The sequence below is a fragment of the Neodiprion lecontei genome, chromosome 1, assembly GCF_021901455.1.
Source record: "Neodiprion lecontei isolate iyNeoLeco1 chromosome 1, iyNeoLeco1.1, whole genome shotgun sequence".
In the NCBI taxonomy this organism is placed as follows: domain Eukaryota; kingdom Metazoa; phylum Arthropoda; class Insecta; order Hymenoptera; family Diprionidae; genus Neodiprion; species Neodiprion lecontei.
Genome location: NC_060260.1, coordinates 531,538 through 546,321, shown reverse-complemented (window position 1 = coordinate 546,321; position 14,784 = coordinate 531,538). Strand labels below are relative to the sequence as shown.

The window sequence follows — 14,784 nt, the reverse complement described above, 5'->3', positions numbered from 1 at the left end:
GTAGGATACCGACCATCCGCAAAACATTTACCCAGAGTGCTGTACCTACTCTCGAGAAGAATGGTTGGAGCTGGACGCTTGGAAAAGGTATTCGTTTCCCGGTATAAATATACTCGCAAGCCGGCGAATTGAATCGGGGATTCGATAAATATCTTTGAGCATCGGATTGTTATAGATATTGTATATTTCATTATTTCAACTTTAGGCCAAGTTAACTCGCCCGGTTAGTAGAAGGTACCTACCGGTACACCCGGGAGAGTTCAACCTCGTGTAATTCCGCGACGATTTCAACGAGACGGAACCCCCGCTTGGTTTTTATTACAGGGTGGCCACTAAGTCTTCGTCACGAAATTCCCCGACTTTTCCAGACTTTCCAGACAATAATCTTATAATTTTTCCTGACCAGTTTGGATAAATTGGTTATAGCAAATGGAAAAAATACACATATTTTCTATGCCATATTCTCTTTTTTTTATGACAGCACAAATTGTCACTTGGGTCATCCAGCCGATGCGAACAATCGTTTGTAAGGTAATATTTAGGAATATTCAAAGTTTGATGAGAACTTTTTGGCGATGGTAAGAGAAAACTTGTATTACGTCTAATTTATCGAGAGTTTAAAAAAATGGTGCGACCCATTTGTATATGAAATAAAGAAACATATGGTAAATGATTCCCTGACGTTCCAAACAAAAATAACCCTGACATTTTCCTGACTATTCCGGAATTTCAGAATTTCGTGAGATTACCAGGTTTTCCAGGATCCTCTTACCAGTGGCCACGCTGTTAGCCTTTACAGCGGTATGGCGCCGCAGGATGCAGGAGACGCACGCCTTGTACTCTACCACCGTAAAACGAGGATAACTACGAAAAGAATCCGCTGCACAAATGCAAATGGCGAAAAACCTTTTCCGCAACTCGAATAACGCTGCGAGTGGAGCCGGGAGGAAAGGGACGAGAAATGAAATCTCTCCTCGACGAGCGAGAATGAAAATTGCTGACGTTTTTAATAAAGCCCGGCGCTTATCCGGGCGTTTATCTAATTAATCTTGCATTTTTATTTATTCATAGTTGGGTTTCACCCGACGTTTGTTCTTCCACACCGTTCTATAGAAAAAAAAAATGTTTCAATTTAGCTTGTGGATACCTGTCGCGTCACTTTCAAAGCACGTTTCTTATCCGTACATACGTAAGGAGAAAAAATGGTTTTCACATTTTCAACTGTAATCGTAACGCAGCTGCACGGGTGTAAGAAAATAAGTACAAGTATACTACAGGCTACCGAAGAGCCTGCTGCCGCAGAGCGATCAGGTCGTCCGTCTGTGAATTACCTCCCACGTGTGCATTGTACCTACACCGCAGACAACATCTAATTGACCGTGTCGAGAGTTAACGATTCCCTTCCTGACTGTTTAAACCAGCGCGAGATTGTCGAAGAAAAGTGCGAGCATATAATAATTTCCGTCGAGATATAGGAGAGAACCTTGAAGAGGGTGGCACAAAAGACGTTATATTAATACGCGTGTGTAGGATGGCCGTCTCCTCCGGTACACAAAAGAACGAAGTGATGAATTGGCAAAGTTTAGTCTCCCAGGTCGCCGCGGCAATGCGGGAATTCGGAAAGAGGGAGAAAAATAACGCGGCGAGTCGCATTTTCCCCGCGATGGAAGGCGGAATAAGTACCTACTCGGAGGATCCTCGGAAGCGTCGCAAAGAGAAGATTTCTCAACGGTTAACAACGAGGCGGCGGACCTCGAAAACAAGAGCAAGACGACGAAGACGACGAAGGACGACGACGCCGACGACGCCGACGTCGTAAGCCGAGCGCGTCCTTTTTCGCCTCACTCGCGAGTCTCCTTCAAAGTTTTCCTCCGCGAATATCACGGTCCGCTGGTTTTCAATTCCCTCGTCCTGCTGCCCCGCTGGTCCTCGGATTCGCGAAACCCTTTGCCTCAAACACAAAGACCGCAACGCCCCGCTCTACGCAATATTTCTTTCATTATTATCATCATTATACGCCATCTTCCCCCGTCTTATATTTTTTCTTATATTATTATCGCTGTTATTATTCTCATCTTTATTAATATGCATTAAGTTTCATAATTTTTCTTCACTTTCATTCTCCAAAGTAGGAAAACGTAGCGAGATCTACTCTACAAGATCAAACCCCCAAAGGTAGGTATTATAATCTACGTTTTATACGTTCGAGCAATTAAAAACATATAGCGAGAGAAAAAGCGTCGGTTCCCGGTGTGTTTAATTGCCCTTCCGATGGGTAGATAAAACATATAGTATACTGGATACGGAGCGAGAGAGAGAGAGAGAAAAAAAACGACTAAAAACTAAAAATGAATGTAAATGAAAAGAAATGTAGAAGAAAAAAATCAAACGAACTTGACGGGCCCGAAAGGCAGGCGCGGACCTAATTAGGCGTTGGGCCCTGGTAATTCTAGCAGGTGATCGCGAGGTAATTGTTGACTGGAAGATAATTGAGGGAAACGCGGGCCGCAATATAACCGGCATAAGAAGGGGCCTCGAGGGAGGCTGAGAAGTGCCTCGAAGAGCCTCGAAGAGCCCCGAAGATACCAACGTCCGAGACTCGCGTCAGCGCCGCCGTACAAGTATAAGGTACCTACAATAATTGTTGGGACATGCGCGACGTTCAGCACCTCGCGAGGATCGAGCCCCGGGCGTCCGTTTAATAAACCAACCTGACGTTTGCCGGACGCTAACAATGCTGCTCCATATATTTCTATCGGTTTGTAACAAAGCCTTAAATGAGAGCTAATCCCGCTGTGCCGCCATGCCGTGGGGATGAGAAAGGGGGAAACCGCGCTTCCGCCTTATACACCAATCAGCGACAGAGATTCGCTTCCGTCGGGATTCACAGGGTGGCTCGAGATTTCCGAAACACGTCGAGCGTGTTGTGAATATTTTCATTCCTCTTATTTATTAACAATTATTCTTCCATACCAAATTGTACTGTCGGTTATTATTATTATTATTCAAAGTACACACTCCGTTTATATTGATCTGTTTTCTACACGATTTTTGAAACTTACGTTGTTTCCATTTCATTATATTTCGTTTTGCCTCAAGGTTATAACCGAGACATAGATAAAAATCATCAATTTCATCGACACGATTTTCATCCTCGTCGGAAACCGGATTCGTCGGATCGTCCAAATTGTGCCAATAAAATATACAACAAACACTTGCGGCGGCATACGTACGATGACGATACCAGCCAACAACACTACGTACAACGCGACGCGGCGTCGTCATGTAATATCGAAGCCCGGCAAACTGTTTAGCGGAAGCGAAACGTGATCAGGGAGGATGATTCACGAGCCGCGCGAAACAACTCGCGACACGTCAGCCAACCGGGCACGAGCATGACTTTCACCCAGATCTCCACAGTCAAACGTAAAATCGTGATTTACGCGAGTGTGGGTAACAACGCTCGATCGACGGCGATGAATTAGCCGGTATCCAGGCAACGAAAGCTCGGTTATCGCTGGTAAACTTCCAAGAAATTTTCACAAGGACCGACACGAAGAACATGGCACGGAGATAAAGAATAACTTCCGCCGGCTTACCTTGGGGTCGAAGTTGAAAACCAGCTCCGGCCTTAGCGGACACTCCAAGCCGCACTTGCAGGTTCCCGCGGTTGTCAGGTACTCTTTCAGCTGGTCCAGCGAACCCAGCGCCGTACTGCTTGGACTGGAATAAAAAGAAAATGCAAATTCCGGGGTGAGTTAATGAATCACGAACACCGTGTCGGTGATTATATCGATTGGAAAAAAGCCTCTACTCTTTACGTGCGTGCGGCAAGTACATGCGGTGCCCACACATGCCTCGGGTGCGTGCGTGCGAGGTTCGCTAATCTCACGTACGCAGCCAGATTACATGATCGCCGCCAACATTCGTCGATCCAAATCTAAGGGGACTTGTGTCTTTTATCCCGCCCGCAGGTCGTATCCGTTCCGTATCGAGGGGGTTCAAAGTTACGGCTCCCAATTTATCGCCGATCGTTCGCCCCCTCGTAGTATAGTAGACAATGTCGACCCTCCTACAAAATCCCTGTCCCTTTTCTCAAATACGACGACGAATTTTCAACCCACCGCGAAAACTCGCGACGACGCAAAATGCCTCAATGTACATGCAAAATATCGCTTCGACCTCCTCCTCCTCTTCCTCCTCCTCCTCCTACATCGCGCGGGTGGTAGACGATAAATCGAGCCAACTTTTTTTCCTTCCCCTCGGGTTCATCCGCGCGCACCTTAAATACGATCACAGGCCGACGGTGAAGGGGAGGAATATCCTCTTCGGAAACGCTGACAAGTTTCCAAAGTGACTCAAGCAAACCAAATAAACAACCTAAATAAACTTCGATAAAACGAGTGACTTAAATCCTATCTTGGATCTTGAGTTCCGATTGAATGATTATTTTGTAAATGATTCCGAGACTTGTATAAAATTTATTCAATCGATTCGAGACATTCCTTCCGACATTGCACGGCTTGAACGGGGAAACGCGAACGTGGGACAAGGCAAACATCTCCGGAGACAAGGACCACCGTGGAGGAACTGAGAAGAGGATATTCGTTCAAACCGGTATGAATTGACGAGGATGACGAAGAAGGAAGATAATTATCAGACGACTAATTATACCCAGTTTCAGAGCAGGCGAGCGAGTCGAGGGCAAACGTCGAGGATGGCGGGGGGAATGGAAAGAGGCGCAGCGGAGTCGGTCCTGCGGATCCGAGAACAGCTGTGATTCGGTAAATAACGCAGGTCGGGTCTGCTGAGGTTGCCGAGCGCGGCGAGGAGTCACGACGACGCGAAGACTGCCGCGGAGACCGCCACTTTCGGTGAAATGGATGTCGGAGTCGGAGGCTGAGCGGGATGAATTATGATATTTAGGGAAGGAAGGAAGGAAGGAAGGATGGGAAGGAGGTCCCTAAGCTGCAGTCGTCGGCTCTCGGGGAGCCGGAGGTGGCGGTTATAAGAATGAGAGAGACCCTTCCGCAAAATTACGTAATCATCCGCGTTTTAACCGGGCCAACTCCTCGCCTCAAAAGTCATCCTTCATCCGGAGCTCTTCTCTGCCTGCTATTCTCTTCGCTCGAGCCATGCCAGGACCACGAGCAGAATGAATGAATGGATGGATGGATGGATGGATGGATGGGTGGGTGTCTCTCCGGTTACGCGGAGGGATTCGGGGCTGCGCAGACGTCATTTAAATTTCAAAGAACTCGCACACCCTTAACGTTGATTCATTTTTGGGCTTTTACAGTCTCCGCGATACCGTTGCGCGGCCCCATCACGGTGTCCAGTAAGAAATCCGTAACAAATTCAAGGACATATCCAGAAAACTTAAGAAAAATAAAAATACACGAATGCAGAGGGCAGAAGGTACTTTGCATAATCGGCGCGACGTACGAGATAGGTATACGTTAACTCTACTACAACCTGTTAGTAGGGAAAAACAAAAAAAAAACGCGATTCAAGAAGGAAATCCACTTTTTTAGAAACACTTACTCATTGTCAGTGAACACAAATAAATATATCATTCGCAGCAAACCTTGAAAATAGAATTTTTTTTCGGACACAAGAATAATTCAAGTACCTTTTCAATACCACTGAACACTACGTGTATGGATACCGGCTGCCAACTTATATATATATATATATAATACGTTAAACGTTATTCATATTTGCGTCGAAATTTACACCATTTCTCGTTACTCATTTTATACCCTTTTCGCGTAAAATTAATTTCTCCGTTCTGAAAACTCGGGTGTGTCCTTTCGTAAGAATTTCAAGGAAGTCGTACCGGCGGATTATACAGTAAATAAGATACGCATGTGGGCGAAACGATGACTTCGTTCTACGGTAACGGTGGATTCTCATCGTAATCCCCGTCCAGCTTCGCCGCAGCAGCCACGCAGCATCGGAAAGGTCCGAGGAAAAAAAGCCGTGCCAGCGAACGGACTGTATATTTATCCCCGATCTATGAATCGGTATAATGACACCTTTTGCATAGCCACGTCGCTGCTGCACTTTCCACCGAGTCTGACATTTGAAGTAGTACGCTCTTTGAAGCTGCCGTGCAGACCGTATTGAAATTTAATTCAGCACTTTCAGCTCTGGGTATACCTACTGGAAAATTGCAAATTTCTACGTCTGATTAAAGACAGTGATTATGACAAATCAATAAAACAAAAATTTTTCAACGCTTTCAACTACAAAAATCATTCCCTGATTGCAGTTCTGCACAGTCTTTAAGGTTTTTATAGATAAATTCTCGCTGTCTTTTTACACGTATACATGCGTTACAAATGTAGGGTGACCGTTTGTTACTCGACCCTGCGAACGGCCGTGGCGGCAGAATTACGCAATGAATTTTACCCGGCGCAGCGGTGTCTGCTGTGAAATAGAGTCACGCGCCGATAAGCCAATATGCAAATTGAAATTGGTTGATAATTCACGTCCGGCGGCGAGTAGCGGGACGATATTGTATCAATATAATCACCCGCGGCAACATCGCTGCAACTTTTATGAAAAATTATAAATTGCGCAGTCCGATAATAATTGCCTATAAGTCTGTAGCAGCTATAAAGATCAACACTGACGAGGAGTATTCATAACCGACCATCGATTTATGCTGTGCAAGTTAAATGTTATCGCGACATGCCAATTTTGCGAGCGAGTGATCGATGCTGGATGGTTTTTTTTTTCATTTCTTATTTTTTCCCCCCACGGATCGCGAGCGCGCAGCTTTACAAGTACTTTCGTTGCGGGTCTGCAGACTGATTCACCACACGAGAGGCGACTAAACGACGACTCGAGAATAATCACGATCTTCCCGCGATGCTCGCGTGCTCCCGCATCCAGCTTCATCCTCGGCGACGACGACGCCGTCAACCGTGGGAATACCTCATCGCCGATCTCGCAAAGCCGTACCTACCTCCGTTATTCCTCTTACATCCGTACGTCGATGAAATCGTTCGTAGGCATAAGAATTTCATCGTCGGTACACCTCCGGGAGAAAATAATAACCGTAGACTGATTCGTCTGCGTATGTGCGCACTTCATAAATTACAACTCGTAAATGGAACATAAAAAAAATAGGGTCGGAATAAAAATTCCTGGGCGTATGTTGAGAGGAGTAGAGACCCTGTTTGTATCTGATGCCAATAAGTCCACGGTGCTGTATATGTCACAAGTCCCCGTTAAAAATAGACTTAAGATTTCTGAAAATAGAGTGAGAGTGAGATCGCCGGTTTTTGTTTTATTGAGAGAAAATTTTTAGGATGTGTTCAACGAATATCCGGTCACATTATCTCTAATATGTAACAAAGGTATAACCCGTTTATATGCGTTAAATAAATGAATAAATCAATCTGCTTGTACAGACGAATAGTTGGTGATTTAAACATATATCATACTACAGATTGCAGAGATCTACTACAGCAATGCAGATACGTGTCCCGTTTCAATATTGCGTGCAGGGTTATTCAAAGTTTTCGATAAAATCTGATCATTCCCTTTGAATATGATTCGTGTGAAACTACAAGCACGCATACGCCGCGGATACGAATATACAGGTAGAGATGTGTCATGTCGAGGTCCCATTGATTTATCGTGATAGGTAAACGTACCGACTCGCGAGTGTCTTTTTATATTCGCGTTGGTTCATTAATCCATGTTAACTTCTTACTCGCACCGGCGTATTGCATCTACGCGATCGAACTGCGCATACCTCCGAATGTCCTGCATGGTACATACATTATACGCGTGGTTCTACGGCGGAAATAATTTCGCGGCGGCACAGCCGGATAGTCGCGTATTATAAAAACCGACGTTTGACGGGGGGGTTAATACGCCTGTTAACCACTCGAGCGCGTGCAAGAACAGAGCGGTTACACGGGCATGGATAATTGATAGCCAGGAAAATCGATTCGTTAGCCGATAGCCGATGATGTATGAACTGGGGAAACGCGATCGGAAATATATATACATATATAATATAATATATTGCATACGCTCGATGGACGAACGAAGGTAGGTAAACACGTGTTTACGCAGTTACTCGTTTCATACACCTTCGTCGGCATGCTGCAGGTACCGCAAGTGACCGTAATTGTTCGAGTGTTTGAGAATCGCGGATCATTGTACACGAGGCAATTATTATACCAGTGATAGCGAATTAGTTTTCGCGTTGGTACGTATAAGTAAAAGTCCTACCACGCGTAATCGATAGAGAATCGCCGACCCTGAAGTGTGATTTGTACGAGGTGATCCGGCGAAAGCCGAGGTGGAAGGAGAAGCTGATCGAGGTGAGACCGTCGAAAGGTCACGGCTGAGCCGAAAAGATCCGACGACAGGAGGAATCCGGGTCAGTCCCGATATACGTGCCTACGCATCGACGAAAGTTAATTGAGATCAAAGTGCGAAGCAATTTATCCTGCTAACGCTGCTGGACAAAGAGACACCTCCGCGTTGCCTCTTACGCGTGGAACGAGCCGATCGTGATGTAAGGAAATAATTAGGTCTGTCAGAACCAAAGACCGAGATTTTCCAAGGATGACGTCACAGAGATCACGTAAGTAGGTTACTTGAGGTTACGATTATTTATTTCCGTATATTCAGTTTGCTAAAAATGCCAGTTTCTTCGGTCAAAATTTGCAAATATAATAATATTAAAAGCCTATATGAAGTCATCTTGGACATGTATTCTGATTGGTTCGACTGAAGCGTGTACGCATCGTTTCACCTTGTCTCCTACATCATGGAGACGACGTTCAACTTGGGTTAATTAACGCGTGAAGATGATCGGGACTAGGATGAATTTCCCGCGCATGGAATGGATGGCACAGCTATAACCGATTGTCAGGGTTTTCATTTTTAAGCAAACGTCGTCGTACCTACCATGACAGGTGATACGTGTACACCTATCCACTGATATTACATGACACAGAATCGACAGCAGCTTTCACCCATGCAATTGCGAGAGAAAACTGTTGCTATGCGTAAAAACTACGTGCACAGAGGATTGCCTGGAAGAGAAAACAGGATCGTTTAATTGCCGTGGTTTCATCTTTTTCGTTCTTTTGCTTTTCTATAGTACGAAGCGAAAGGGATCGCTGATGTGCACCTTGGTGTGAAAATAAATTGTTCAGCGATTGGAAGAAAGGAACGAACGAGGCTGTTGAAAACCTGTGAGTATAAACGATTGACTTGAAAATCTGCGTTTCCTTGAGGGTCCGTCCTTCGCCCACGTGACCGTACGGAGTAAGTAATGCTGTATAATTATACGAGTACAAGAGAGAAACAAGCGTCCGCATATTATAGACGGGTGTGCGTGTGCTTGTTGGCTTCGTGTCGGAATGAGTTATGTCACAGAGATTCAAATCAGTCCGGATACACGGCGGTGAGTAATGAGAAAAATGTTAAGCAATCAAGAACGGAACGATTCAAACTGGATAGATATAACGTCCGCCTAATAAGGGATCAGCTGCTTCTGAGAAATTAATTTTTGGGTGGGCGCGAACGAGGAAGGAGATTGAGTTATTCTCCTCGCTTTCGTGCATAATCATCGTGCGTATATATTGTAACCATATGCAGCGTAGTACAACGCGACGCAGCTCCAATTATCGGACTGTAATTATGACGATTTATCAGAGCAACAAAATATGTAAATACGTGCTCGTACATCGATACGCAAATGCTGTGTTTCGATTTGTAGCGATCTAATTGAATATACGAAAAGAGAACGTTTCGTTTCCTCTTTTATTTTTTCGTCAACAAATTGATGAGAGACCCGCGAATACAGCTGATTAAATTCCCACCGAGCGTACAGTGGGTCGGGGGTCTCGGGTTTCAATTCCGATCGAATCGTATCCAAGAAATCTCGGGTGTAGATTGAAGACGACTCGGGCTGCACTGCAGCGCAAGTAAGAAATTATCTCTCCATCCTTTTATCCAGCTCGGTTAAACCCGCGAGATCGGTAAACCGGTTTGCATCATCTCGCTCGCAGGGTCAAACACGGACGAAGAATTTTCTACCGACTTCTTGACCCAGGCGCAAGAGAGAGAAAGAGAGAGACAAAGAGAGAGAGAGAGAAAGAGAGGGGAAGAAAGAGAGATGATCGAGCTCCGCTCCGAGGTACTCGCGACTACAGGATGTAGGATTTTTGTAGATCATCGGCGGCGTGGTAATGCGCACAAGTATCACGAGAGCATTCTTGGCGGTGGGGAGAGTAAAAAAAATGAAACGGAACGAATAAAGAAACGGAGAAAGCAGCGAGAGATAACAAGATGAAACCACGCGACGCGCCGGCGTCCCTGACTTATTTTCCCGACGCACATTGCAGAATATGCTGCAGCCCGGCCGCTGTCTGCCAACTGGCTTGCCTGTTTCGCTCGTCACTTTAACTGCGACCGGATCTCTTCAGTGGTTAGGCAAGTTAGCTGCACCGCATGTAGGTATATAAGAGCTAGCTGTTGAGAATGCGGAGACGGCTGAGCAGATCCTTCCACCGCAGATGCTGGATGAGAAGCTGAAGGGGGGAGGGAGAAGGATCTATAAATTATTGCGGGCACGTTTCAGAGTTATCGTTAGAACAACCTTTTAATGACCACGATACTCGAACGTTCGGCTCCCTTGGTCAGTCATTTCTCAAAATGGTACGTAATTGTTCAATACGGAAAGATCCGGTCTGCAACAACACCGGCATGGCGTCTCCCGCTAACCTGATCGGGTCAAGGTTAATAAGCCAAAGGAGAAAAAGGAGAAGAAGAAGAAGAAGACGAAAAAGCGGGATCGGAACATTTCATCATCCTTGTAGAACTCTCGGTCCAATTTTTCTAACGCATGCAAGAAAGAAGTTATTACACGGTCAGGGAGTTAAAAGAAATGTATTATTTATTATATGTAAAGCGGCGTAGCGATAGTGAGAAAAGCTACGTGCACATAAAGTAGAATAAGAGATAAAAGAGAATCCTTGCTCCATCGATTCGTCGACGCGCTTGTTTATTTTCTTTTTCTTTTTTTTTTTTTTTTTTTTTTTTTACAGAAACTACTCTCAGGGTCACCCCCATTTTTTGCAATATACCCTACTAAAGGGGCGCCACAATTTTTTGCCACGATATCGCCGAGTACGCTTTTCAGCCCTATGAATTAAGCGTGTTTTTCACGGTAGACAACCGCCGACGCAGCGCAAGATCTAGACCTAGGTATTACCAGGGAATGAAAAGAAAAGCTGAAAGAAAAGATTCGGCCCGGAATGAAAACGATTATTACCGTGGTTCAAGCGAAGTCGGAGACGATTGGAGAAACGAATCGCGATTACGTGCAGACGCGAAGATAGCAAAAAATGAGTTGCGAGGAGATAAAACCGAGGGCGCAAAGACAATGCAGGGGGGGTGAATGGAGAGGGTAAGGTCGGGAGGAGGAAGAGGGGGGGTTAAGCGCGGTTATAATAACAATTTGTCGGGCCGAGCTGTCGTGGAAATTACATAAAATGGCTGTCAAGTCGTCTGACCTTGAATACCCTACAATTACGCGTCTGCTGCTGGGAATAACCGCCCGCCTCGCCGAAGTAGGTATGCGCGCCTGCGTGCAAGAGCATCGTGTCTGCGTGCCTGCGTGCAGAATCGTGCGATTATTATGCCTACATGACGCGCTCTCATCTGCACTTCTTAATTTCAATTCAACCAGTGCAAACCGCAATCGGCGCAGACGCGTCAAACGGGCTTTTGTAAGCTCTCGTAATTGTCGTAAAGAATCTATTAGGGTCGATTCGATAAGTCTTCTTGCCCTTTCGCAAAGTTTATGTCATCCAAGGGTTGTAATACCTAATTTTAGTCGGGGCATTGTTTCACGATCAGCGGAATTATAACGCGCGGTTTGGTGAGTTGCAGCGACGCGTAGCCACGGTGTCTACTTTGTTCGGCGACCAGGAAGTCGTGGCATTTAAAAATTTTTCAGGAACAAAATAAAGATTTTACCTTTTGAACGATCCGCGCACTACATTCAAAAATTTTTAAAAGTTATTTTCCAAATATTTAGAGTATAGCTAGCATAACTTGACATTAAAATCTCGTTTTTTCAACTTTCATATCACCTTAGCAATACGCGCGATAAATGTAACAATATATCCGTATTGTTGAAATCCGAGTTACCAATTGACCTAAAAATAAAATTTTCAGGTTCATTAGTAAATTTTCACGACATTTCGTGACTTTTTAGGAGTCGCATTGAATTTCGTGACATTTAAAAATTTTCAATTTTTTTCACGTCATTGGACACCCTGGTACCCTATGGCAAACAGACTGCAAGAATAACATTTATTCTGATTACCGTTCGCTGCAGTGAGAACAAACTAGCGGTCATAATTCACAAAGCTGGACCCGCTGGTGCAGCCTAGAGTAGGTACGTAGGGTAATGCAAATTGTAACTGAACTTTCTACATTTTGATAATTCTACGAATTAAACTTTCGCGTCATTGAAAGTTTAATATCATTCTATTTCTATCAGTCGGCCATTCTAGTTTTCTACCACCGCTCGCAAGGTTAATAATTTTAAACGAACAACCACCACATAATCGCGAACGAATTCAACTTTTCCCGAGATCCTCGCCCTGATTTTTCCTATACTTTTACGTACACCTGTTGTATGTTGGTAATCTACGGCATCTGTAATGTTTTTTTCGCACTCTCACCGCGTTCTGTCAAATTACACCGCGAAACACTGAAAAACTTCCGCCAAGTCGTTAGAGGGTCGCCCCGTTGCGTCGGCTGTAAGCACGTTGCAGGGAATATACGGAGCGACCATCGTCGCGTGGCCGCAACGCGACGCCGCGAGTCACCCAAGCAAAAAACCGCTTTTTGATTTGCGGCTACCTATAATAAAAATGGCTAAGTGGTGATGCCGGTCGTTTCATCGGGCTTGCGCAACCCCGTTTCATGTCCTAAATAATTACGTGACCTTTTATCAAAGGGAGAGGCGCAAAAGGGGGAGGTGGTGGGGAAGGGAGAGCCGAGCACGCCAACACGATCAGAGATTACGTATGGTAATAGTATTCGTACCCGGTAGAAATAAACATACATTTCACTGCTTAACAATCCTAACTCTCGTTGAGCACGATAATTGAGATATATCGTCACCAAAACTCTACCTCTCTCTCTCTCTTTCTCCGTCCTCTCGTACGGTACATTTTTAAATGTCATCTTCTGCAAACTCGTTCTACGTTTACACCGATATAATTACGACCACCTGTCATACCAATCGTCGATTAATATGGCATGCCGGTGCTTGACGGTAAATACAAAAGGCTGGCTCTCTTATATTTTACTCTAAAATGAAAAGACCCTTCATCATCGCGATGGCAACAATAACTAGAACCGTTCGTCAAGTTGGTGAAGTAGCTTTAGAACAAATTTCAACTAGAAACGAGAGTGGCGTGAATATTGGATGAAGAGAAGAGGTTGGCGAAGGGGCGAGAGCGGGTAAGCATCGCCGTCATGGTCTCGTTATAAACACCTTTGACGGGGGCGAAGGACAAAGGAACCACGACTGGATGCTCCGACAACGTTCCGGACTTCTGGCGGAGAGAGAAGGAGTGAAGGAGGGATGGAGGCGGTTGTTGTGACGACGGTACATACATACATATGGATTAAGAAGGAGCTCCTCCTCGAAAGCGCATCTCGGTCCGAAGCCGACCTGGGAAGCAGCATCAGTATCGCGGGCAGCAACCGAGGGGATCATCGGGCATGTTTATTCAAGAACGTGTACATATCCGTAGTGATAGAGAGAGAGAGAGAGAGACTCGAAAACTGTTGTAGGACTACGGGGTCTTACGCGAAGAGACAGCGGAGATATCCTAGAGGGCTTGAAATATCTTCCTTCCGCCCGCGTGTCTGCCTGCTCAACCTACTCGCGAGCTTTGCCGCGCAATGTATTCATAGGCCTCGGTATGTACTCCCCGAGCTTTCTCGCCCTCGTCTCCCGCTCTCTTTCACTATTGACATTTCTTGTTTCACGCCCGTTGGCCGGAGGATTGGCAGATGAATGGGTAGCCGTCTTGCGATAGAAATTACATTCGTTTAATTAAATCCTTTTTTGGCGGAGCGTCACGCGCCGGCATGTTAACTGGACTGATGATGATGATGATGATGATGTTGAACCTCCGCAAAAGAACGATAAGGAGGGAAGGGAGAAAAGAAGAAACGTACTCACACTGCACCTGGTAGAGGTGAAAGAATTTCTGGTACGGATACAGTATAGTGTATGATGTTGCATTTTTCCACCTACTTATACACATTTCCTCGGCTCGGAACTCGAGATTCCCGGAATGACACAAGGGAAAAGTGGCCGAGCCGCGTAGAGCCTGCTGGCTCCGGGCACCGCGTGACTTTCCCAGCTACTCGGGACGCCTTAGCGATTCTCTCGGTGATGCCCCGAGGGGAAAAAGTAGTCGCTAGGTGTAAATTGCGAGGATAGCTCTCCGCTGCAGCGATGGAGTCGGAGATAACTGCCGAGTTACTAAGGACTCGCAGCAGGGGTAATCGAACTCTGCCATTACCAAGGTAACGATAATCGTTCTCCTAGTTGCGACTGCCGCCGAGGGAAACCGAATAAGGAAGTCCAAGTATTATAACTAAATTATTTATCAGCAGGATTACAGGGCTGCAAGGTGTAGACCTTGGGAAACGTTGTCTCAGAGACAATGTCAGAGCTCCGCCGAAAAGAATCCCTTGAGAATCGACAAGTCC

The 14,784-nt window shown here is 45.5% G+C and overlaps 1 protein-coding gene across 1 annotated transcript in view; it reads right to left on the bottom strand.

The window, feature by feature from the left end:
* LOC107220491 overlaps positions 1-14,784 on the bottom strand; it is a 145,161-nt gene that overhangs the window by 55,688 nt on the left and 74,689 nt on the right. Inside the window, exon 3 of the mRNA XM_015659107.2 lies at positions 3,600-3,723. Coding sequence (XP_015514593.1) covers positions 3,600-3,723 — 124 coding nt within the window. The remainder of the gene's footprint in view (positions 1-3,599; positions 3,724-14,784) is intronic.